Here is a 27,275-nt window from a genome sequence, read left to right as displayed (position 1 = left end):
ATCTATTTTTATCTTGGGCACAAGACTCCTAGTATTTGCACTAATGCCGTCATCAGTGACTTTGCTTGTGCTGGTCTTTTCTCCTTGTGGATGAGATTGAAATCCTTCCTTCTTCCTTTGCATTGTTGTTTCTACTACATAAGAACATGCCAATCTGGGTCAGACAGCATCCTGTTTCCAACAGTGGCCAATCCAGGCCATAAGAACCTGGCAAGAACCCAAAAACTAAGTCTATTCCATGTTACCGTTGCTAGTAATAGCAGTGGCTATTTTCTAAGTCAACTTAATTAATAGCAGGTAATGGACTTCTCCTCCAAGAACTTATCCAATCCTTTTTTAAACACAGCTATACTAACTGCACTAACCACATCCTCTGGCAACAAATTCCAGAGTTTAATTGTGCATTGAGTGAAAAAGAACTTTCTCCAATTAGTTTTAAATGTGCCACACGCTAACTTCATGGAGTGCCCCCCCCCCCCCTAGTCTTTCTATAATCCTAGTGATACATTTTATCTTTTTCTCCCTGTGGCTTGATGGAATTTGAAACACTCAGTCACTAACAGCACCTAGGAGTTTTTAGTGTTACAAAATAGTATACTGTAGTAGTGTGTACATCAGTACTAGTATAGAAACATATGGACAGCAGAAAAAAATCAGACACTTTTACTGCAAAGCGTGCCACATATTATTCTACTTGCTGACTATGACAGTGTAGACTTCCACTAGTAAATGATACTGGCTATGGAAAATGGGTCACAAACACTATAGCCAGTGTATACTGTCTCCTTTTTCCATACACAGAAAGTCAGAGAGAACATAGAAAAGAAAGGATGGTGTTCTCCCTGGCCAGTAGACACTGCAACTGGTAAAAACAGATCTCTCTCTGCACTGCACACAGAAGCACGCTCATAGTAATGCTCGTTCAATGATACAGTAACTCTGTAGCAGTGAAATGGCAGATTGAATTGCAGAGTCTCCTCTAACACAGTAACACTGTGGCCACACTTTGCTCTGTTTCCAAGTCTTCTTTTAAACTTTTTCTTTGGCTGTGAGAGAGAACTTTGGAAGCACCTGCCCACATGGCCAGAACAAAGAGGAGTCCAGTCAGCCACACAGGTCAAAGGAGGAGGCTCTGCCGCTTGCACATTCTGGAGGGGGAGAGTGTGTGTGTGAAAAGACAGTGAGAGACTGTTGGAGTGTGTGGCAATGTGCATATGTAACAGAAATAATGTGTGTGAGTGAACACATATGAGGGTGAGTGTTCATTTGAGAATGAGAGAGAGCATATGTGTCTGTGAGCATGTGTGAGTGTGTGAAAGTTAGAGAGAGAGAGCATATGTATGACAGTAAGCATGCATGTGTTTTAGAGGGTGTGTGTATGTGAGAAAGAGAAGAGAAAGTTTGTGCAACCCCACTCCCATCCAATCCATGACAATCTCAGGGTGACTGGAAATCAAGAGCTCCTGGGTATGAAGAGCAGGGGATTTTTTTTAGCTTTATTAATTTGAATTATTGGTTATTATTTGATGTCTCTTATTTTGAAATATTTTATTGCTGTTTGGGAAATTAAAAAAAATTTATTGAGTTTTTTTTTATTATTGATGTCATTCTATTAGCTGTTTTGAAATAATGTTATTACTATTCTGATTGATATTTATTGTTTGATGTTTTCTGAAGAATAATGATGTTTCTGGTTTTCCATTGTTGCACTACCTATAGAGTCTGGCTTGTTGCGGTTTTCTATTTATACTTGATTGCCTCTTCTGTATTTAGAGAGGGTGTGTGTGTTCTGTATGTGTGACAGAGATAAACTATTCTGCTATTGTGTAGTTTCAGTTCAGGGATCTATAGCAGTCTGGTTTGTTCTGCTTTCCTAATAGGATACATTGGTGTTTTAGGGAATGGTGTAATATTTGCTGTGTTGCTTTTTCATAAGTAGGGCGGTTATTGTTTGAGTACTGGCAGTTAGTGATGTTTTGGTATGGGAGGTTTACTGTATTGTAATTATAATTCATTTTACTCATGACTTTCAGTCAAGCCCACACCCAACACGTCACAATAGGGTAAGAAACCTACACCAAAAACTCGATACGATACAAGTAAAAGAGGTGTACTGTGTAGTTTCACTCTTGAGTTTGAACATCCTCCTTCAAAACTGCTGTTCGGACTTTAAATTGTTTTTAGTTGTACAATAGGGTTACTACCATATGGATTCCAAGTGTCTTTTCTTTCCCTTTTTTTCAAGGTTTTCTGGTTGGTGCCATGCCCCGCATCAGTTAGAACGATATCACTGATGACAGGAAGATCAGGCCTGCAGGCCCACACAGGATTATTTTTTTTGGGGGGGGGGGGTTGTTTGTTTTTCCTCCACTTAACTGGCTATGTAATTTGAATATAGACAGTTGGGGATAAAGTTATCTGCATAAGTGCATCCGGATAATTTTAGATCTGCTCTCATCACTAATAGCCAGCTAAACTTAGCTGGATAGCACTGATATTTACTGCTATTCAGCTAAGTTAAAGCCCTGCGCCTGGAATACCTCCTTATTTATCCCGATAAGTTATAGCCAGTAATGACTTACCCAGCTAAAATCTGGACAGCAGGGGGTGAAGGACATATTCAAACCCCCAGGTTTGTCCAGCTAAGTACTCTTTTGAATCCTGACCTCAAGATGTTTCTCCTGCTTGGTGCGTATCGGTATCTCACGTCCATCCCCTCTGACCCCCATTATATACCGTTGGCTTTCTTGGTTTTATGCACTCTAAATGTCAATGAATATTTCCAGATAAATTTTTGCACATATCTTTACCTGGCGAAGTTCAGGATAGCTATTTTTCTGACCAGTCTTACAAGTATAATTTTATCAGGCTGCACGTAAAGCTTAACCACACCCTGGGAATGCCTCCAGCCCCACCTCATTTTAGGGAAGTACATTTTGTGCGTACAATGAGTTACACATGTCAGGGAGACTCCAGATGTGCCCCTTGTTAGTATGACAGCAGTGGCCTCCGCAGGCCTGGTCGCTAGTAGTGATGTCAGTGTTGGTAGATGTGATTAGTGAATCTCGGCACTCCCCAAAGGAAGGTTCCCTGCGATGATAACAGTCCTATGTCCAGATGAGTGCAGGGGAGAATTGTGAGTGCCTTTCGAACAGGAAGATGCTGGTGGTGATAAGTGCCTCTCCCACTAGGGAGGTGCTGATAGAGTTTCTGTCCACAGGGAAAGGACCCAGAGTTGGGCCCCTCTCTCGACCAGAGGGGTGCTGGAGCAGGAGTGTTCCTGTTCTAGGAAGGTGGCTGGAGCTCAGGCTCAGGGCTGCCCAGGTCTTCAGGGAAAGAAGGATCTTTGCATTCAAGCGAGGGGATTCCTGTTTCTATTGCAGTTCTGTGTTCCGGAGATCCAAAGAAGATGGATTGCTTCAGACAGAGGGAGCCCTAGAGGCTTGCCCTTTGGGAAGTTCAAAGAGAGAAACTGCCTGCCAGAGGAATTTCCTACCTAGTAGCTGACTGACCAACCAGAGGCTCATCTGGTTGGGAAGGTGGAAGAATTAACCTGAAAGATGAGCCTCTGGTTGGGAATTAACCTTCCCAACCAGAGGCTCATCTGGTTGGGAAGGTGGAAGAATTAACCTGAAAGAAAGGAAGGAGAGTAGCATCTCAATACAGATTCTGGGGAAGAGCCAGGAGAGGAGGGTCCCTGTCCCATAGAGCTTACCTGTTGAGCATGTGAGGTATTAGTGATAATGTGAGAGAGGGAGTTGTTTGTGCTTTAGACTTTGATTTTGGAGTCAGTGTGCTTTGGGTCAGTGTGGTGATTTTCTGATGAGCAGAAGAGCACCTGAGAGAAAAAAAAACCCCTAATGATTTTGAAGAGTTCAAATGTCGTCACCCCTCACCCCCATGCGGGAACCCCAGGTGGCCTTGTGGCTATGCCTGGCCCAAAAGCTGACTGGGATGGGGGTTGCACAAGCACAAAATGTACTCACCGAACAGAAGGGGAATTTCATCCCTGAAGATTTGTCCAGCTCACTTCCAAAGTTAGCCACACAATTCTTTAGAATATTGACCTCTCTGTTTCTAACAACTTGAGCATGATTGACCTTGATTCTCATTCATAAGTTGTTGGGTTTTCTTTTTTTTGTATGAATCATCTCTAATTTCCATCTGCCATTTTCTTTTTGAAACCATTAACGTGCTTTTCAGTTAGGGTCTTTACTGTGTTGAGCTGCTGCAGATTTGGGACTTGTATGACTCAGGTTAGAGTGAAGCCCACTCGAACGAATTTGGGGGTAAATGATCAATTTGACTTGATTTGCATCCAGCTCAGCACCCTAGGTCAGCAAAGAGTCATAAATCCCATGCTTCCAAGAGGCTCTGTTCTCAAAAGGGTTTTTTTTTCCAGTTCGTGTCTGTGACACAACTCTGACAATAGGACTCTTGTCGTCTAACTGCTGAAAAGATATTTTTCATCATAACTGAGTGGGATGTCTAATACAAGGAGCTACAGAGAGCTCATTATGTCTTTCTGAAGCCTTAAAGGGGAAGCTGGAAGGGAAGGACACACATAGTCTAGTCAGCGTATTCTCAAGCCAGTATTTCAGTGCAAAGTGAACTTTCGTTATCCCCCGTGGAATGCATTTAAAAGTAATTCCATGCTTGCTTTGTGGGGAATTTAAAAAACGACTGCATCATAAATAAATATAGATAGAGGGAGAATAATTAAGGGGAACACATCTGTTACAGGCAGTAATCCTAATTTTCTACTGTTTAACCCTGAGTATTACTGAGTGAGACAAATATCAAAAAGAAATGTAGTCTGCTCACAGGTAAAGTGTCTATGCAAGAGGTCAGAAGAAACTTTTATATAAAACTTCTAGAGGCTTAGCCATGCTAGTCTGATGTAGCAAACATGGCATAGCTGGTAGCACCTTGTACACTAAAAAGATTTATTGAGGTTTAAGCTCTTCAGGACTAGAATCCACTTTGTCTGACTTGCAAGGTCACTCCTGATAATTCAGGGAATCCACCCAGTCTTGACTTCTTGAATATTTTCAATATGGACGTCAGTTACATGTGTCTAGAAAGGTATGTATTATCTAATGTGGGCCTGGTCGCAATTATACTGCAGGTCACATAAGAGCAAAAGAGGTGCCATGCCGGGCCATGCCAAGGTCCAGTGAGCCCAGAATCCTACCTCACACAGTGGCCAGTCTGGATCATAAATACCCGGCAGATCCCAAAAGTAGCCCTATTGAGTTACTCACTCCCATGCATAGCAATAGCTTTCTAATAATGTTGTATAGACTTTTCCTCCAGGAACTTGACCCTGCTGTGCTTGTCGCTTTGACCACATCCTCTGCCAGCAGATTCAACAGCTTGATTGTGTCAATTTGTTTCAAATCTGTTGGGTTTTAGTTTTGTGGTATGTCCCCTTGTTCTAGTATTATTTGAAAGGGTAAATAGTTGTCGTTTGTGTTCCCATTCCATCTCACTCGTGACCTTACAAACTCGTATCATGTCCTCTCTCAGCTGTCGTTTCCAAGCTGAAGAGCCCTAACCAGCACAGCTTCTCATCATAAGGGATGCATTCAAATCCCTTTATCATTTTAGTTGCCCTCCTCTGCAGCTTTTCTAGTTCTGCTATGTCTATTTTTCAGATGGGGTGACCAGAACAGCACACAATACTCAATGTGCAATCGCATCATGGCGCGATATAGAGACCATATGATGTTTTCTGTTTTATTCTCCATTCCTTTTCAGATCATTCCTAACATTCTGTTTGCTTTTATGACCTTCGCCACACACTGAGCCAAGGATTATTATTATTATTATCCACAAGGACTCCAGGTTCCTTTTCCTGGATAGTGACTCCCAATACAGAACCCTGGAGTTGGTATTAATTTTCCCTATGTGCATCACTTTTCTCTTTTCCACATAGGGAGGATAACCTTAAAACATGTGCAAGCCTGCCCATATGCACGGCAATATGGATGTGCACGTACATGCACGTGTATTTTATACCGTGCAAGCAAATGTGTGCACACTAAATGAAATACATGTACTGTAAATCGACCCCAACATATTTGCATTACAAAAAATGCATGGCATGTTTTTAAACATAGCTGCCCAAGTTTTGACTTATCTGGCTAAGTGACAACAAATATCCAGCTATATAGGGCTATGGTGATTTATCCAGCTAAATAGAGCTGTTTAAGACTTGTCTGGCTAAGTAAGATAGCTGAATAAGTAAAAGAAAAGTGCTATTTAGATGGACAGGTAAAACAGGGGATAACTAGTGTTTGACGACTTATCTGAAAAAGTGGCGGTCATCTGCTATGCGTGTGTATTTGTGCTCCTAATTTTAATCATTTACCCAAGGAAATTTAAGTTGCGTAATTTCCTTAGCACTTGTCGGCTTTTATGCATGTAAATTATCAAGGGAATGACCAGTTTTACCATTTAGTCCACCAGTTTGCCCAGTCTGTCTCTGGGTCATCAAAACCCTCCAGGTTCTTCAGCCTGAACTCCTCCCAGTTTACCTGGACTCCTCACCTGGCCAGTATTTGGCTATAAAGAATGCCATTCTGACTTACATCCGATAATTAGCAGGTGTAAATATGCGCAGGTAACAGCTTTACGCACGTCACATTTGCAGATTTTAAAATAGCATTTTTATATGATCATATTTATTCATGTACCGTTATTTGTGCGAGTATGTTTGAGGTTTATAAAACAGCACTTGCGTGAATATGCACTACCTGTGCACACGTGCTCATTTTTATGCACGCAACTCTTTTAAAATTCACCTTTAAATGTCCTCTGCTATTCAAATGCCCGGACTCCTAGCCTCAAAGATCTTTCTGTCCTTTGAATAATTGTTGTCATCTGCAGATTTGATCACCGCACTCATTATGTGTCCTATATAGCAGGATGCACAGCAGCTGGCAGAATTAGGACTTCAGGTTCAAAAGTGCTGAATACAAGATGTGCTATTGGATCAGTTACTGCTGCAGGAGAAGAAAGTCTTCATATGACAAACCAATCATTTGTGTCATTAGGGAGAAAGTGTCTCTGTCCTAAAATTTCTGACAAATTGGGTTGCAGATATTCTGTTTAATTAGGAATATCCAGTTACCCTTACAAGTTGAATCCTGCCTGATTCTCAAGGACCTTCGCTTTCAATTTTTATGTCACTTTTCCTGCAAATGTTTCAGTGTTTATAACAATAAAAACAAAAAAACAGGGAAAATATGTGGAAAATAATGACTCATTTTTCCAGGTAAATATCATTTATTTTCTTGTTTGTAATAAACGCTGATAAGTTCCAAGGAAAAATAAAATGAAATCTGCAAGCGAAGGTGCCTGCTGATTTGAGTTGGCCCAAAATCCAATCTGAATTAGGCAGTACACAACCTCCATTAAAACTGGTTTGCTCTTCCCTAACTTTTATGAGTTAAGAAGGTTCTTTTCACTTTATTTGCACTCTGAATTGTTTTCTCTAACAGTGTAAAAGATAGAATCAAGCTCTGCATATGAACTGTCAGCATCTTTGCTTAAACTTTTCCGTTTTAAAGAATACTGGTTGATAGCTATAATCAGTTATTATGACAACCGCAATCGTTAGCACCAGTCAGCTTACAGCTAACCATTCCCAAAATGTGTCAGCTGGATTCCTTCTTGGTTCACAGCTAGGAAGAGTCCCACCTGCTTTTATGAAATAATGGCACCATGAAAGATTGTGTGCAAGAGCTATTGTGGCAACAAGAGTTGAGACTGGCTTTCATTTTATTTCCCCAAGTATATGGAAGTGAAAATCCTTCGTGTGTGGTTTGATTTGTCTTTAACTATAAGAAAGCATATTAGTGCTGTAGTTGAAGCCTGTTTTTCCCATCTCTGGAATATCGTTGTTTTCTGGATCTAGATGATCGTCATACCCTAGCATAAGCATTCGTTATTTCGTTCACTGCTTATTGCAATTCTCTGCTGCTTAGGTTACAGAAGCATCAAATTCATAGACTTCAATAGATCCAAAACACTGCTGTCCAAATGATCACTAATATGAAAAATTGCATCCTTATACAGCCAGTACTCAAGAGACTTCATTGGCTACCAGTTGCCTGTAGCTTGGATTTTAAATTGTCATGTATCTTTCGTAATATAGAAACATAGAAGTGATGGCAGAAGAAAACCAAATGGCCCATCCAGTCTGCCCAGCAAGCTTTCACACCTATTTGTTTTCATACTTATCTGTTACTCTGACCGCTGAGGTCAGGGCCCTTATTGGTAACTTTTTGGTTCCATTTCCCTTCCACCCTCACCATCGATGCAGACAGCAGTGCTGGAGCTGCATCTAAGTGAAGTATCTAGCTAATTGGTTTGGGGTAGTAACCCTACTCCCGTTTGTTTACCCTGCCTGTGCAATTCAGTCCTTGTTTGTTGTCTGAATATGAATCCTCTTTACTTCATTCCCCCTGTTGTTGAAGCAGTGAGCTGCACTGGCTATGTATTCCAAGTGAAGTATCATGCTTAATTGATTTGGGTTAGTAGCCGCCGTAACAAGCAAGCTACACCCATGCTTATTTGTTTACCCAGACTATGTAATTCATTCCTTGTTGGTTGTTGCTGAATATAAATCATCTTTTCTTCATTTTCCCTGCCGTTGAAGCAGAGAGCTATGCTGGATGTGCATTGAAAGTGAAGTATCAGGCTTATTTGGTTTGGGGTAGTAACTGCCGTATCAAGCAAGCTACTCCCCTGCTTTTTTTATGGATGCAAATCCTTTTTTCCACATTTCCTCTTGCCGTTGAAGCATAGAGCAATGTTGGAGTCACATTAACTGAGTGTATGTTTATTGAATAAGGATATTAATCTCCAGGTAGTAGCTGTCATTCCCGCAAGCAAGCCACCCCCTTGCCTCTTCTCTTCATTCACATCCTCTAGACTTTATGGATCAACAGTGTTTATCGCAAGCCCCTTTGAAATCCTTCACAGTTTTGGTCTTCACCACTTCCTCCGGAAGGGCATTCCAGGCATCCACCACCCTCTCCATGAAGAAATACTTCCTGACATTGGTTCTGAGTCTTCCTCCCTGGAGTTTTAAATCGTGACCCCTGGTTCTGCTGATTTTTTTGCAACGGAAAAGGTTTGTTGTTGTCTTTGGATCATTAAAACCTTTCAAGTATCTGAAAGTTTGAATCATATCACTCCTGCTCCTCCTTTCCTCCAGGGTGTACACATTTAGATTCTTCAATCTCTCCTCATAAGTCATTCGATGAAGACCCTCCACCTTTTTGGTCACCCTTCTCTGGACCGCCTGGACCGTAATATTCATGATCAGGCACTACAATACTTAACAGACATCATTTCTTATTATCAGCCAGTCCAAACTCTTTGATCTTCACAGCAAGCAATACTTGTTAATGCATAGGCTAATTTAATTTAAATTAAACATAGAGCATGCTCATGTATTGGTCCCACCTTGTGAAATGTGTTACCATTGAACCTCAGACTGGAAAAAGATTGCCTGACTTTCCAAAAGCAATCTAAAATATTATCCTTTCAAAAAGAATTTACTGAATTGTAGTTTTTGTTGGGTGTAATGTTTGTTATGACTTATTTGTTTACTTTGGTTATTATATTCTATTGTATTTATGCTACTGCTGCACATCACCTATGGAAAAAGGCAATTTATAAATCCAATAAATAAATGTAAATAATAAACATGATACTGTGCATGCACAAACATACCTATGGTGTGCGCAATGTTCCAGATCATTCTGCTTTTTGGCACTTCAATGCATATTACATCCAGGTAGTGTAGGTATTTCCCTATCCCCAGAGGGCTTACATTGAGGGAGGGTAACTTTAAAACAAGCGCGCGGGCACCCATACGCATAGTTTTCACTCATCCACTACAGGCCCTCTGGACTGCCTCTCCCCTTCTCACCTTCTGCAGCCCCTCCCCCCGGATGCCCCATTTGCCAAAAAGCAAACCTTCAGTCTTGCATCCCCACCCCAGATATTTTGATAAACTCTACAATCATAACGTTCTCCACCACCACCCATCCCAGGACAATCCTGTAAAAACACATAATTGAACATCATGCTTTAAAATATTAAACATTTATTTATTGATTGATTTTAGACATTTATACCCCTCTAGACCCAAGGTTATCAGTAGCTTACAGAGAAAACATCCATAGTAAAAAATAAACAATAAATAAACATATGATGTCAACGTTAAAAACAGTAAAATTAGATAAAAATAAGTGATACAAAATAAAAACAGATAAAAAGAATAAAATAGGTAAAGTGACCATTTCCATTAGCCTGACTGCCTCAGAAAAGAGCAGTGCCTTAAGCTGAAAGATTTTACACACGTTTCTTTCCTCAGAGCCTCTGGTAAATTGTTCCACAGTGTTGGGGGGCCATTGTAGCAAACATCCTTTGCTGAGACTCATGAAGCTTGCGGTAGCGGGATTAGGGGGTGTCCAAAAGTGATTTGTCTGCCGAGCGCAGGGCCCTTGAAGGCGGTATATTTTTAAACGTGAGCGGACACGTGCTGAGAGCTTTATATCTCGGAATCAGAACCTGAAATCAAACTCTCCAAGCGACAGGGAGCCCGTGTCCATTATACAGAACGGGTGTAATGTGCTCATAGCATGATGTCCTGGTCAAAAGTCCAGCAGGCGAGTTCTGAACTGCCTGGAGAGCTTTAATAGAATAATGGGAGAGCCCTAGATAAAGTGAATTCCAATAATCCAACCCATTAATAACACATGCCTGATGTATGGCTCCAAAGTCTGCAAACTCAAGATATGGTTTTAGTTTTCTCAAAATAAGTCTTTATAACCGCATCTTTAATCTGGAGTTTGAAAGACAAGTCAGAGTTCTAAGTTCTTAACTCTATTGACAATCCGCCCCTTCAAAGTGAAATGTGGCAGGAAAAGTAGAAGATGAACAGCTCAACCTAATGATCTCACTTTTAGCAAGATTAAGACTCAGCTGGAAGATATACATGTAATCTGTAATTTTGGGGGGTAAACTCCAAAACAAAATCAAGAATTACATAAATGTGTAAATTAAAAGAATTCCATACTACAATGGATGAACAAAATCTCTGTAATGACTGGCTAGGCTGAACTCGGATGTTTCTCCTTACTACTCACCATAAATATAAATTCAAATTCTATTGTCACCTCAGTAATAGCGATTGCATTGGCCCACATAAGCCAGAAGAAAGTAGAGGTAAGCTTGCAATGATCTGCACAGGCCAAAATGAGGAGGTGGCATGTGGCTGCCCTCCCGTCAGCTGGTGCAGAGGGGGGAAGAGAAGAAGGAGAGTGTTGGGGGTGGGAAGGCAAGAGGATATAGCAGTCACTAGTAGCCTAATGGTTAGAGTGGAGGGCTGAGAACCAGGGAAATCAGGATTCAAATCCTGCTTCCCCACTAATGCACCTTGTGACCTTGGGAAAGTTACTTTACCTTCCGTTGTCTCAGATACAAACTTAGGGCCTGATTTATTAAGGCTTTTTGCCTGTTCTGTGTCTATGGGAAAAATGTTTAGTAAATGAGGCCCTTAGATTGTAAGTTCTCTGGGGAAAGGAACTCACCTAGGCTTGGATTTGTAAAGGCAAGTAATTAAATCTGAAATCCAAATATGGAAAAAATAAAAGAAGGCTCATCCACAAAAGTTTGCTTACAGCCTTAAAGTGGCCGGGGTCATGTTCGCACCTTTGAGATATTGCAGCAGGGATGGATCACCTCAGGAGATTGCTGGGAGCTCTCTCTCTCTCTCTGCCTTCTACCTGACCAACAGGCCGATACAGTAAAGCGCAGCCGTGGTTACCCGGGTTTTAACCTGCTTTGGACGCACGTTTTGGACGCGTAAGGCTTACCTGCGATTCAGTATCGGCTTTTACGCGGCCTTACCGCTTGCCGAAAAGGGTGTGTATCCTTTTCCGCCCGCCGCATGTATATGACATGTTAATGATCGGATTAGCTATTCCCTCCGATACAGTAACGTGCACCCAAATTGTCACCCTGTTAACCAGCTCATTTACCGCGTCTTTAACCTGAATATTTACTGCCTACCCTGTCCCTGGCGTTAGTATAGTGTTCAGTCAGCTTCGTACCGGACAGCGGTTGAGAAATGCTTGAAATGCTCGGCAAGGTCGTGGCTTGGATGTCCGAGGTCGGGCACTCAAGGCAGCGGTGCCTACAGCTGCCTACAGCATTGCCTACAGCGGCTTGGATGTCCGCTGCCTTGAGCGCCCAGCTGGACATCCAAGCCGCGACCTCGGACGTCCAAGGTCGCAGTGTCCATGATCAGAGGCACCGCTGCCTTGAGCGCCCGGCCGGACGTCCGAGGTCGCGGCTTGGACGTCCGGCCGGACGCTCAAGGCAGCGGTGCCTACAGGCGGGAAGGTCCATGAACAGAAGCCACGACCTCAGACGTCCAAGGTCGTGGCGTCCGTTCATGGACATTCCCGCCAGTTCTACCATAAAGGGTTTCAGTCTCCTTTGCTTTCAGATTATTCTCACCTCAGTATTCGGGGAAGGAACCCAGAACAGAAATTACAAAAACTCTCACCTCTGTTGTAGAGGAGCTTACATCCCAGATATAAAGCCCCATCTCCTTTGATCGACACCTCTCCCAAATCAATCAGGATTCGGAAAAGGCTTCGACCCGAAGGCAGCAGCAGCCAATCAGAGTTAAGGGGTGGGTTTGGCTGCTTGAGTGAAGCGCGTGGGTAGTATGGCGGCCGGAGGTACTGCTGTGTTTGTGGGCATTCAGCACGCAGTGTGAAGAAATGTGTAGCAGCTTTAGCGTCGTGGGAATGCTGGAGTTATAGAAACGTGTTTTAAATACTGTAGCCGACCAGGTAACGCTCGAGGGAGAAATGTATTTTTGATGAACAGAGGCAGCTGGTGTGGCCTTCTCACCTGTAATCAGCCACAGCCTGAGGACCTCTTTATCAGGCGAATACATCCGGGCGTCCATGATCGGAGGCACCACCCACGCAAAGAAGACTTACCACGCCGCAGGACTGACTAAGACTGAAGAGGACTCCACATGGACGCATGGAGTAAGGCATGCTGGGCATGCTCAGTGTGCCAGTCAAAGTTCTAGAAACTTTGACAGAAGTTTTCTGTGCCAGGCTCCATCTGATGATGTCACCCATGTGTGAGGACTACCATCCTGCTTGTCCTAGGAGAACAGGTTCTGCAGGCCTGTGGCAAATATCGAGGCAGCACAAGAAACCAAAGATTTACCACCTTCTTCTACTCAGAAGGGGATTTTTCCCATACAGAGGCTGAAAAGTTCAGCCACCAGTGCTATCCTTGATGTGACCATTGGGGCCTAAACCAACACTCCCCTTACCTTGATTCTGTTAGGGCTGAAGCCTGTGTCATCCCTGCCACCCTAAAGTGGTCCAATGGGCAAACGTCTGCCCTACCCCTTCCCAGTGTGGCCTGTGTGAGCAGAAGACCTTTGACTGGCCACCCTCCCTGATCCGTCTGTCACTCCTGATAACTGGCTCACCTCCTCTACATCTCAAGGCCCAACTAGCACTTTGAACTGTGCAGAACAGTATAGTGCAACACAGTTCAAAGAACATCAGGCCCTGGGCAGCAAAGAAGGATGCAGCCCAAGGCACTGTCATGCACTGCCTCCTCCTGGGCTGGGAAGGCAATCTTTGGGGGAGTAAAGAGGGGCTGGGAGATAAGGAGAATCAGCTTGGGAAGGTGGGGCGTGTTATAGATGGAACAGCTGTATCTCTTTTATAAGTTAGGGGAATGTGAAGGGTAAGTTAGGAGTTTTGCCTCAGAGTTGGCAGACCTACTCTGATGACGCTGGTTTTCCTCTTCTGATTCTAATAGTAAGCTGTAATTTCTACCCTATTCCAAACCATGACCCTATTCCAAATCATAGCAAAACTGCATCAGCTTCTTCATCTTCACTCTCCAGAAGCTGTGTTAGTTTTTGTTTCCTGCTGGCTGTGCTTAATTGTGTTAGACACAGTCCATGCCTTCATAGGGCTCATCTCAAGTTCTAGTAAATTATGAATGAAAGATAATGAGCCGAGGAGATTGAGTTTCTGCCCCATTGGAACATGGGGCATTTACTTACTCAGAGACAAACCGGATCTTGTCCAGTCAAATCATTCCATCATTGCAAGGGATGTCTCTCCCTCATTTACAATCCTGTGTCCCACACAGACCCACTATTATGCTAGATTAGCACTGAAAAGTTTCTTACAAAAAAATTTTTGAATCATAAAACTAAGGTTCTGGAAAACTTTACTCAACTTTACTCAGATCATTTAAAGATTTCCCATTTATTATTTTATTAAAATATATTTTATCTTGGCTTGCTGTCTTAAGTGCACTTAAGCAGAGTAAGAGCATAGTAAACCGAAAACTCAAATGTTGACTGTTGCTCATAGACTAAAGTCTATGCTACCATCTATCTGCTGACAAGCATTCTATTTTTTAGCCTAATCGTGCCTTTTCCCAGCAGTAGTGGTCTTCATTGTGGATTCTCTGTAAAAGACATTAAAATGAGAATGGATTCTAAGAAAAATCGATAAGTTTAGCAGTTCTCTGACTTATATCTTCCATGTCAGTGCTTCTCAATCTTTTCTGTTTTGTGACACACATTCAAGTTTGCTCAGTCCTCATGGCACATGGCAATTTTGCACGATTTTTCCATCGACAGGAGGAATGTAGCACTTTTTACCTGTATCTGGTGCATCTCATGTTTTAAATTTTATTATGACTGTGCTCTTGTAACCCGCCCCGAACTTTGGAGGGTGCGGGATATAAATACTTTTAAATAAATACAATAAATAAATTCTTCCAGCTTCAATCTGACATCTGAAACCTGCGAGATTAAAGGGCCCCAACACTCATTCAGACATCATATTGAAGCTGACAGAGGAGGCACACACAGGTAAGAAATTCTGCTCTTCTCCTGCCAGTGGGAAGGAAGGAGGGAGGGTAAGGTTCTGGCGGGTGAATCTGGGACACTTGTTCCCTGCAATGTGAGTAATGAGTGAGCACTTCATTTTGGCAGGAAGGAGAAATTCCGTTGGACTGTACCCTTCGAAAATTATAGTAATCTACTTTCAAAATACACCTGCAGGCACACTCTTAAGTTTTGCTATCACAAAATATTTTTAGGCCCACTACAAAGCCTCTGTGCTGGTGGGTACATTCTGCTTAAAATCCAACTCTTCCCAACATGAAAATTCTATGTGGGAGACATGTCCAGGTCAGGCATTTTGAACTGTGTCCCAAACATTTCATACTGATTAAAGTTCTCTGTCAGGCAATAAGATTCCAGCCTTTGGTGTACCTGGCTTGCTTTTCAGACTCAGTGTTTCTTTTTCTCATTCACTGATTCTCTCTCTGGTGTCCTCTTTCCTTCTTCTTTCCTTCAGACTGGATGTGGTAATATGTCCTCTTCCTTCAGCCATTCTGCTCTTTCCTTGATGATCTCCTTCCCTCATTCCTCCTCCTCCTCTCCTTCCTCCATGCCTCTTTCCGTTTCTACATCATCTCCCAGGATTCCCCCACCCACAAAGCCAAGGTCTTCTCTCTCTCTCTCTCTCTCTCTCTCTCTCTCTCTCACCCCATCCCCAGCTCACTCTCCTCTTTCTTTGTCTCCACCATTACAGGTTCTTTGTCCCTCTCTGTCTACATAATAGTCCTCTCTCCCTCCAGCCTGGGTCCCTTCTCCCTTTGTGCCCCCTCCCATCCCTGGATCTCTCCTCTGAGACATTTCTCCATCTTCCCAGTACCTAGTTTCCCTCTTTCTCTATCACCCTGTCCTTTATATCGTAGTAAATGAGGGCAAAAAAAGAGCCAAGTAGTCCATCCAATCTGCCCTGCAGGATTTGATTGATTGATTATGGGTAGCAATTGCCACTCCATGCAGGTTACTCCCATACTAGGTCCTCCCTCTCTCTCTCTCTCTCTCTCCCTTCTCCTGCTCCTTCATATCCCATCCTCTTTCTCTCTCCCGCCTTTTTCCCTCCATTGATATGGCCCAGCTTGCCTTTCCAATTCTCTCTCTGTCCACAGTCGGTGGGAGTAGCAGTGCATAATATTGGAATCTGCACACCTCTTCCCCCAGGCATTCACCCTCTTCTCCTCTCACCTCCTTCCTCTTCTCTCCCTTTCCCACAAATCAGTTTTGCCTGATTGGAGTTCTGGGTGATTCCCTCCATTGCTGTCAGCTGAGTTTCAAGTCCCTGCAGCACAGACCTCTTAAGGCCTGTGGCTAATGACTCTCTCCATGTAAACAGAGCACAGCAAAGAAGAGCCCTGTATGTATACCTGGCAGCACCGTAGAGATGTGAATCGGAACTGAAATCCAAACCGATTCTGGTTCCGATTCACATCTATAGAGATGTGAATCGGAACTGAAATCCGAACCGATTCTGGTTCCGATTCACATCTCTAGCAGGCAAGGGTGGAGAGTGCACAGGTGTGGAGGGGCAGGGGCCGGGAGCAGAGGATCTTCTCTGCAATTCACCACAGCTGTGTGGGCTCCTTGCCCCTCCCCTCCAGTTTTCATTAGCGCTGTCCAGGTTGTCATGGAGACAGGAAGGCGGGGCTGACGCAGCCAGGAGGAGGTTTGGCGCACTGTCCAATAGAATCAGAGCTTGAGCCCAGGGAGGAGGATCATCCTGGGGCTGCCAGCACTGTAGCACAGGAAGAACTTTCCAAAAGCACACTGCGAGAGAAGCGCTGCTCTAGAGAGATAACAGTATTTACAAAACTTATTACAGTCAGAACCCTCTTGGGAATACTGATAAAATCAGATGACCCATCACTAAAGAAATGCACTGCTAAATGTTTTTACAGCTTGAATGCTGTAGATTTTTATTTTGTTTTAATAATTATTATTATTATTATTACTTACCAACTTATCTGTCTTGCATTTTCATTCATGGGCTAAGCAGTGACTCATCTGTAAGTCTCACATGGCTATAGCTCTGATTTATATCCCAAATGGGCAGGAAAAAAAGAGTGCAAAGATTGCTCAAAGCCATCTCCGGATCTTCAAATAAGCTGTCCGTTCAGTTGTTTGTACCCAGCCAGGCAGCAGGCCTCCGCTGCAGATGAAGCCAATGAACAAACAGACTGGGCATTCACAGAAAAAAAACAGAAGCTTAGTAAAGGGCAGAGTCCTAATTACTTGCTATCAGGTCTAAGATCTTATCAAAAATTCAAGGCCCCTAATGAGGGCCTGATGACACTGCATTCATAACAGCTTGGCGCTTCCTGCAAAGCAGCAATCAGCCCCAACCTTAGCAGAGCAGGGGAGAACAGCATGAATAATAAACTGCCTCACTGAAGACCTGATATCTTGCTTCAGTTCAAGGTGCCAGGTTACTGGCTCCAGTTACCGCTCATCTAACGCACGAACTTTTTTCCGTGCAGTGAGGGGATGGCAAGGCAAGGGTTGATTGGAATGGAAATTTGCCCCTCCCATGACCTGACTGAGTTCTGGGTTTGGTTTAAAAGGAATTATTTTCTATATTGCAATTTACTAAGAAAATATCATTACGTTCTGAGTGTCTGCTGACATGCATTGTAGGTAAAAAAACAAAACAAAAATGCTATCAGAGCAAGGCTGGCGGCTGCAGGGAGTGGTCGTGATCTTGGCAGCTGGAAGTGCTTGTCATTGGTACCGGGTGGGTGGGGAGGGTGGGGAGAGGAGTCGGCCTTCCTGCTCAATTTTCACCAAAAGAGAGGGGAAAGGGGGAGGCTGGTGACCAATGGTAAAGGTTTTCAAGTGTTAAACTTTAGTTGGGAGGGGTTTTGAGGGATGGAGATGCTAAGCTCAGTGGAGCCCATATTTCAAATATTGGGTTGGGTCAGAGATCTGGGCCTCTGGGCACTCTCTGCACTATTGTTTTTTTTTTTTTTTACACCAAAGCTACTTAACTGGCTATGTTCCTTTGATTACAGCTAGTTAGGCCTCAATTTTACCAGGATAACTTTTAACCTAACTGTCTATATTTAAATATAGCCAGTTAGCTTTAAAAGTTATCTGGCTGAAGGTAGCTGCATAATTTTATTTGGGGAAAGTCAGCAGGACGTTTATCCCGCTGAATATTCAAGACAAGTTATCTGGCTTAAGACAAGAATATTCAAGACAAGTTAATTATCTAGCCACATACCTTGTCCGCTTGCCAGATTATTGAATATTGGACTCTCAGGCATTTCCAGACCTGCACCAAAACCTGTTGACACTCAGGGATGCATAAAAGTCCTTGAATTCTCCCACAAAAGGATAGCATGATTTTTTTACTTTTCCTCTCCTTGTTCTCATGTTTCATCAACATTTCTGCACTGTCTTATGCCTGCTACAAGGCCTTGGGTTCCTTCAGTGCTGAAGCAGGACTTCTGATCATTCCCAAAGCCTGTTATAAGCTTCCTGGACATGACCTCATTATTTTAGTAGAATTCTTAAATTTCCCATGTACTTGTGCAGCCTGGGGCTAAAGTAAATATTTGCAAGACTTACTCCCAGGACCTGAGTCAGGAGTTAAATAGGAAAATGCTGCAGTAGCTGAATAGGCAGGGGAAAAAAAGGATAAGGAGGAAGGACCCTGCAGAGCTGTTCATTTCACAGAGGTGGCAGCAGGAACTGGCGCCATGCTGCAAGAAGAGAGGAGCACTGGGGTAGTGTTGCCAACTCCTAGAAGAAAGTCACTAGAAGGACTGTAAACAGTCTCCAGACTGGGTAAAAAGTAGCTAATGCCATATTGTGCAGTGACATCAGCATAGCTGGTGAGCCTAAGATAGGTGGGGAAAGAAATGGATGACACTAACACATACATTCTCCTGCTCTCTCAGAAACTGGCCCACACATATTTTCATTCTCTCAGTTACGCACATTTCCTTAGACATGCTCAGATACCGATGCGCTCTCAGACACAGACACATGCTTACTCAGACACACACACTGTGTCTCAGATACACACATGCTTCTACTACAGCTTATGTGCTCACTTGCAGGCTGATGCAATGTCCGCGCGGGGAAAAAACAGGCGCTCATGATCGAGCGCCTGCTTTCCTAACACGTGCCCATCCACCTCTCCCTGGCGCATGATGCAGTAGGCTGACGAGCCGCTGCGTTAAAAAGGAGGCGCTAGGGGAAATTGTGTGTCCCTAGCACCTCCTCGACATCAGGCACCCAGGACAAGAAGCTGTGCGCGGGTTAGGAAAACGACTGCTCAATTTAAAAGCGTCTGTTTTCCTAACCCGTGCACAGTCACAAGTTAGAAAATAGTCACTCGTAAATTGAGAGTTCGTTTTCCTAACCTGGCCGCTGTCAAGACATTTTTTTTTTTCACATTGCTGCTTTCGGTAGCTCTGGGACTAGTGATAAATTTTGAGAGTTAAAATGCATACATCGGGTGCATTTTTTACATAAGGGGGTAATAGCTAATAGCCTCATCAACATGGCATTTACATGTGATAAGCACTGTTAGCTCTGCGCTTGTTTGGTTGCGCGTTTTCGACACGCTGATCTCCTTATTATATAAGTGTTTATGGACGCGCGTCAACCGGTGTGCTAGCCTGAGCGCATGGTATTGCATCGCCCTGTTAGTGAGCGTCCTTTCTTTTGGACTGGCTAATCAAGAGCCTCTAACATTATTATGCAAAGTTCCTCACTCGCTGCTAGCCTTTATCCAGCTTGCAGTACCCACGTTACCCTTCCTCCTCCCTCTTCAAGATCGGCGGAAGTGAGAGGGAAATAGTGCATTCCTGAGGTGCATTGATCATGGTCCCAGCCAGCATGTTGCTTCAAGTGAGGAGTTTGTGTGGCCAACATAAGATCAGAGTCTTGCAGGAGCCTGACCAGTATATAATAAACAAAAGAGTATTCTGGCACTAATACACTTTAGATAAGTCAGGAAGTAGGAGGGCATGCTTTTGTGGTACATAGAAATCATGTGAAACTCTTGTTGTTTCCTCTCTTTCATTCTGAGGTGTTTTTTTTAGATTGAGAACATGGGGACAAATTGGAACCTGAACTAAACCTTCAGCACCATGATGCTGGGGTCGCCACTGGAGTGTTACATTTGTTAAAGTCTTTATATTCTCCTGTGCTTATGGCATAAATCCTAGCTTCTTTCAGCAGATATGTAGCAACAAAGTAATGACGGCAGCTAAAGACCAAATGGTCCATCTAGTCTGCCTACTCTAGAATTTTTTTAAAGAAATACCTTTAGCAGAAAGCATGGGGATTGCTACTCTTAATCAATAAACCTTGATGCTTTTAATGCAATTTGTTATTTAAAAAAAAATGTTTTTCAGCTAGAGACGTTGTCCATTATAGCATTCAGTTAAGACTGAGTAACACCACGGTGTAACAGAAAAACATAAAGATTCAATAAATTAAACAAAGTGAGAATGGAGGGGTCAGGAGTGGCATTGGTTTAATGCAATTGCAGCATTGTTCTCTGCTTCGATGGCAGGGGGGGGGAAAGGAATTGGATTCAGATAACAACCAATGAGGGTCCTGAATTTAGGGCCTGGGGTATTGATAAGCAGGGGGGTAACTTGCACAGAGCAGCAATTACTACTCTTAACAGAAGGCATGGAATTTACTGCCCTTAACCAATAAGCCTTGATGCTTTGACACAACTGCAACATCAATGTGCTTTGGCGGGCAGGTGGGGAAAGGGGAATTGGATTAAGATGACAACCATCACGGGCCCTGACTTTTATGGTCTGTGGTACTGATACACAGACATAAGGGAAAAATCACGGGACTGCTTCTACAGCCAAGTCCATGAGCAAAGCACGTTCAAGCAGCATTGCCTGAATTTTCAAGAAAGCTCAACACACAGTAAAAATGTTGCTAGCATTCATTTTTTTAAGGGTTAACCGCACCGAGCAGCAGTTACTAACCTTAACAGAAACATGGGGGTGGCCTGCATGGAGTGGCAGTTACTACCATAAGAAACTTGCTGGGCAGACTGGATGGACCATTTGGTCCTTTTCTGCTATCATTGCTATGTTACTATATAAAACGGAAAAAAATCCCTGGTTGGTTACACATGAAGCCAGATCCCAGCCCTGGTTCTGTCTGAGCTGGAAGCCCAAAGGAGCAGGAGGAAAACATCAGCTCGACAAAAAAAAAAAAACATGTGTAGTCTGTGAAAGGGTTGCATTATGCCACAGTTATTCCCACTGTAATGGACACGAGCACTGTATTTTTACTAAAAGAAATATATCCCTACTCCTAGCTTTAAGAAGAAGCAAAAATAAAAATGTTTGTAGTTGATAATCCTTTCAACACTCATTGACCCTTTGGACCCTAATGTCCTTTGGAAAATTTCATAACACCAAATATAAATCGGTGATGGATAAATCAGCTGTCAGGCACCGAATGGTTAACAGGTCCATAAAAGCTTGTGTTGACGGACATCGAAAACGTTAGGGCCCTGGTAATACAAAGCTGCTATTGATACGTGTAGCCACCTTATTCCTTTATCAGATGTCCACTGAGGTGATGTTTCTTTGCAACGCAAATAATGGAATTAGGTGGATTAAGATCAAGAACATTATTTCATTTAACAGGACTAATAAGGCTTACTCCATTTGATGCCTAATTGCATTCCTCTCATGTCACTTTCCCAGTCATTGGTTTAAGAGGACGGCCCTCCATCCCTCCAAGCGCAGGGATGAACAGGTAAAAGGTTTATTCTCTTTCAGGCCGATTCAGTAAAAATTGCGGGAGAGCGGGCAAGCGCCCGCTCTCCTGTGTGCGCATTACCGTGCAATACAGTAAGTAAATTTATTTAAATTAGGACCGGCGGTAAAAAGAGGCACTAGGGACAGTAGCGCGTCCCTAGCGCCTCTTTTCAGACAGGAGCGGCGGCTGTCAGCGGGTTTGACAGCCGATGCTCAATTTTGCCGGCTTCGGTTCTCGAGCCCGCTGACAGCCATAGGTTCGGAAACCAGACGCCGGCAAAATTGAGAGTCCGGTTTTTGAGCCACGGGCCTATTTCAAATTTTTTTTTTTTTTTTTACTTTTTTAAACTTTTCGGGACCTCTGACTTAATATCACCATGATATTAAGTTGGAGGGTGCACAGAAAAGCAGTTTTTATTGCTTTCTGTACACTTTCCCGGTGCCCAGAGAAATTAAAGCCTACCTTTGGGTAGGTGCTAATTTCTGAAAGCAAAATGTGTGGCTTGGCTGCACATTTTACTTACTGAATCACGCGGGAATACCTAATAGGGCCATCAACATGCATTTGCATGTTGCGGGCGCTATTAGGTTCGGGGGGGGGAGGGGTTGGACGTGCGTTTTGGATGCGCTATTACCCCTTACTGTATAAGGGGTAAAGCTAGTGTGTCAAACGTGCGTCCAAATGCCGGCTAACAGTGCGGTCCGTCGGAGCGCACTGTACTGTATCGGCCCGTTTATCAGATGCTCAGCACATTAATTCTCAGGCACTTTCTCATCTGATGAAGCCAATTGTTATATCGGAACGTGGCAGTGACTAGGAACCACCCATGCAGAGTCCCTGCAACTCAGATGCTGATTCAGAAAAATGTATTGGCATACCAATTTGTATATGTGGATGCATAAAGTGGTTAAAATAGAAAGGAAAATGAGAGAAAAACATGCATAAACGTGATAACAGTAAAATAAAATGACAGGGTACAGACAGGAGAATAAAGCGGACAGTTTCCAGGTTCTGGTGCTGGTCCCTATTGTCCCTGGTCAGATTACTCTTCTGGCCTGGCGGCAGGGTACAACACACTTTGCTGCTAGAGCTGCTGTTTCTCCTGCTTCTCCCAGGATTATGCAGAGTTTTATCTGCTCATTCGTTACTTTTGGGAAATGTGCATCTCTGTTTCTGTTGCAGAGTCTGGCCCGCAGAGCTTTCTGCTGTTCTAGCTTACCTTTTCAGCAGTCATTGCCTCCTGGCCTCCATCCTTAGCCCTTTTCTCTACAAATCCCATCTCCATTCATTCTCTCTTCCTTTCTCTCCATCTCTCTTGTGTACGCTTGCAGACAGGCCCTCCCTGCCTCTCCCAGGTTTCTCTCATTTCTCTCCTGCTGTTAGGCTTTCTCCCACACAAATAACTAAGGCATCACAGATTCTCCTGAAGGTTTGTACAGTGGAAGGTTTTTAGGGGAAGTGGTACTGCTGGATTTTCAAATTAGGGTGATCTTCAGACTTGTAAAAACATGAAAATATGTTCACATGTGGATATGCATCCTTTTTTGGGACTTTTGGGTGTTAAAATGTAATTGAACCTATCAACAATGAGAATCCATCACGTATACATAGTCTCCCTCTATTGTATGTTATTGACTCCTCGACAAGAATGCTCTATTTGTCCCCGGACTCTTTCACACACACAACATCAGACAGTACAACTCATACCCCAAAAGCCTCTCCTTTTCCTATCCTATATTGCATGTTGAAAGATTTAATTGTCATGGACCTTCCTCCTCACACGCAGAGCTGCATCTTGGCCTGTCTTGTTTTGTTTTGTTTTTTTTTTTTTGTTGTTGTTGTATATCTTTTTATTAAATTTTCCGACATTACATAACCAGGAAGTACAGTCATTTAAACAAAATAGTTCAATATGTGGTATAGACATGCTGCATATTTGAGTTACCCGGCCTCTCCCAATTCATTACAGCCGAGCTGAAAACGAGCAATGAAACAGTCCCTGAGCAGTCTCCACCACTGAGCAAGCAAGATTCATCCTCGATTCCCAAGGGCACCTTCTAATGCAGCTGAGAGAATCAGAGCATCCTTTTCAACCTCAAGCGAAGGGCTACCGCGGCTGTAAACAGGTCCCCTTTGCCCTTACAGCCTTCTGGCCCCAGGGCATCCATTTCTGCCCAGGGACCTTGGCAGGCAGTTCCTGCTGGGGTGTGGAATGTATGGGTTTGCCCTTCCTGTACAGCAAGGTTCACAGGAAGTGGGAGCTGCAGGATGCTGCCGTGGCTCTGGCTTATTGACACAATGCTGCTTATTGATTGGGAACTCTAGTTAGTTCCCCTCGCAATTAATGACGCCATGCTTTGTCCTGCACTGTTTATTATGTCCATTCCTTAATTATGCACTGCCTACCAGTTGGTCTGCATGAGCACATCAAGGTTTTATGTTGCATAAATAAAGCCCTTAGGCATCCAGGTCCTGTTGTTTGCCTGTGGTGACGTCTGTCAGACAATGTCCCATTATGAAACCCCAGAGGTTGAGACTAGCTCAGAGATTGTCTTGTTGCTGGTCTCCACGTTGGGGATATTATCCCCAAGGGGTGTAAGGTTCTGCCCAACATTTGTTGTCACCATTTTAAAGATAAACACATTCTTTACTTTGTTCAAAATAGTTTATAGTTGTTTTTTTTTAGCCTAGTTTGGAAAATTGGATTGTTAGTTTATTTTATGTTAGTTTGGTCATTTACATTGTCAGCCTATCTTTGTTTTATTTCCATTTGTCTTATGCTGTGTTCAAGATTGTGAACATATTGTTGTGGTCCACCAAGCGTTGCGGATTGGTGGAATATAAATGATTTTAAAGTAAAAGGTAACGGGCCTCTCAGAGGGTCGTTTTCAAAGCCCTTTCCACGGAAATGGGATTCGCATGGGGGCCCGTGTACTTTTGCCCACGGTGTGAAGAGGTGTTCTTGGGGGCGGGGTTTGGGATTTACACACATACTTTTTGGCATTTTCCAGTCTGCGCGCATTTTTTACCCAGCAAGTTCTGTGCATAAATCAGCAGGTCGAACTGTGTGCGAGTAGTCTGGATGGGAGAATTTTTAAAAGAGCAAGTACGTCCGTGCTTTCCCTGCTGTCCCTCCTGCATCCCAGAACATCCCTCTTTCACTCCATCCCAGAAGATTCTGCTCTCCATCCTCTTCCCCATCCCCCATCCTCAAGATCTCCTTTTTCTCGTTCTCTCTTTTCTCCCATTCCTGAGATCACCTCTTTCTCCTCTCCCTCCCCCCAACCACTATCTGAGATCTTCCTAACATAAAACCTCAAAAGAACTGACTATATTATACAGATATACAATCAAACTTGGAAAATGACTTCATTTTTATTATGGAAAAATGCATTTGCATTATTTAAATTTATGAACTACTACAGAATTTCACAAACTTTGCTATAGAATTTTCTAATTTTATTACATGAGCCATCCCTGAGCTGCTGCAGTAAACTGAGAGTTGCAGTTTAGCTGTACAACACCTTGAAAATAATTGTAATTAGCATATTCAGTACATAAAAGAGGTCCATTTGCAAAAGATTTGTCCAGCTAAATTTGGAAGTTTGGTGGCAAATGTTCAGAGTTTAAATTAATCCCCTGCTGCATGAAGATATTGTGTCCTGGTAAATTGTCTGCACGAAATGTCCAAAAAAAGAGTTGAGGCTGGAGGCAGCCCCGGGGAACGGTAAAATTGCAGCCAGTCAGCACCTCCCAGTTATAGTTATGCTGGTCGGGGAGAGAGGCTGTCTTGAAGTTACTCAAAGATAACTTTATCTGGATAAGATCCACTGAATATCCAGATAAAGTTATCTGGATAGCTTACCAGCACTTTAAATACGGACCTCTGTTTTAATAAATGATGAAATGCAGAGGCACATGGAGATCTTATAACACGAGTACACAAAACAAATACAGAAATGTAAAGAGCACGTAAACAACACAGCAAAGAAATGCAAGGAGGCACTCACAAAGCACAAGCATGTATGATTACAAGGAGTGCATGCATGTAAACACATGTTTAGGAGAAGGTGTATTTGTTCATAATAAGCAGACTGTTGGTAGTGTAACCACAGAGGAATTTACATATCGGGGTAACTTTGCATAGCCCATATTATTTGCAGTCCACGCGGGCACTTTTAGCCCCGTACATTGCAGCCACTTTCCAAAGGGAAGCAACGTGTGTTAGACCCTTTTGAACATGAGAAGCCACAAGGTGCACCTGCGAAAAGCATCCAAATGCTTGGCACCTGTTCTTTGTGCGGGAGGCTGAGAGGGAGTAACGTTGCGCGCATACATCTGAAAATGTCGAGCACCTGCGCTTTTTCTCCCTCACCTAAATGCACACCACGAGGATGCCTCTTTATAACCCGGTTAGAAGTACGCCCATTGTGAAAGTGATGTGCGTACTTGTGCCCGGCCAGGCGAGGGCGACCGTGCACGCTCTACAAACACGCATATGATGCAACATCAGCACCTATAATCACAGAGGCATATTCGTGCACAAATGCATGCCACCATGGAAAAGCGCTCGTGTAAACGCAGACATATAAACCTACATTACATGCACATCGCCAGGCAGTAGAGTGGGCGGTGCACTAATTGATTAAATCCTAATATCGGCTCTTTTATTTTTCAGATGCGAATCGTATGCAAGGATGTCTCTGCCGAGACTCTCTACGATGTCCTCCACGACACCCCCTACCGCAAGAAATGGGACACTAACATGATTGAGACCTACGATATCGGGAGACTCACAGTCAATGCAGACGTGGGTTATTATTCCTGTAAGGATCCTTTCCCTGAAACTGAGGAGCCTCCAAGAGATATCCAGGCTACACTACTGTTACAGAACTACTACTACTACTACTACTACTACTACTGTAGGCTGAAGCTTGTGTCCTCCTTTTATGTGAGGGAGTCCGGGCACTGAGAGGAAGGGAATTTGTCCCTCAATGTTTGTCAGATCTCTCTCTCTCTCTCTCTCTCTCTCTCATCCTCCTTTCACTTTTACCTTTCTAAGGCTGAAGGAACTAAGAGAACTCATGGATCCACAAAAGAATTTAACATCCTTCCTTGAATAGTCAAGAAATGCTTACTATAATGGGGAAAATCTGAAAGCTAAAGTAGCTTTATACCCAGCTTGCTATCCAAAGCCTTGCAGAGAATTATAATATCACAAAGAGTTTGTTTCACCCACTCTGGGGCAGGAACTGAGGCCCTGGCAAATAAGAATTCAGGGAGACTGGTGAATAAAAAAAGTTGCCTGCTGATACAGTGGCGTACCGAGAGTTTCCGGCGCCCGGGGACCAATGCATTCATGTGCCTCTCCAGCCCCCTCCCTCCCTCCCCCCCCCCCCCCCCCCCCCATCTTTCTTGTACTAATGTTTAAGGTCACATAAAATCAGTGGCGACTCTAGACAGAATTTGTTTTTTGGGGGGGGGGAGCCAAAATGACTTTTCCTCATATCACACTCACCGCCATAGCATGGCCCCCTGCTTTAAAATT

The 27,275-nt window shown here is 43.4% G+C and overlaps 1 protein-coding gene across 3 annotated transcripts in view; it reads left to right on the top strand.

The window, feature by feature from the left end:
* Positions 1-27,275, top strand: part of LOC115079872 (START domain-containing protein 10-like) — a 56,494-nt gene that overhangs the window by 14,085 nt on the left and 15,134 nt on the right. The window contains exons 1-2 of one of the 3 annotated variants that reach the window (XM_029583818.1): positions 14,873-14,956; positions 26,406-26,649. In XM_029583818.1, coding sequence (XP_029439678.1) covers positions 26,406-26,649 — 244 coding nt within the window. In that variant the 5' untranslated portion in view covers positions 14,873-14,956. Of the gene's footprint in view, positions 1-14,872; positions 14,957-26,405; positions 26,650-27,275 lie in introns of those variants that run through there. The other 2 variants (XM_029583816.1, XM_029583817.1) reach the window with 2 other exon arrangements.

This window comes from Rhinatrema bivittatum, chromosome 18 (genome assembly GCF_901001135.1).
Source record: "Rhinatrema bivittatum chromosome 18, aRhiBiv1.1, whole genome shotgun sequence".
Taxonomy (NCBI): domain Eukaryota; kingdom Metazoa; phylum Chordata; class Amphibia; order Gymnophiona; family Rhinatrematidae; genus Rhinatrema; species Rhinatrema bivittatum.
This window is presented reverse-complemented; position numbering and strand designations above follow the sequence as displayed.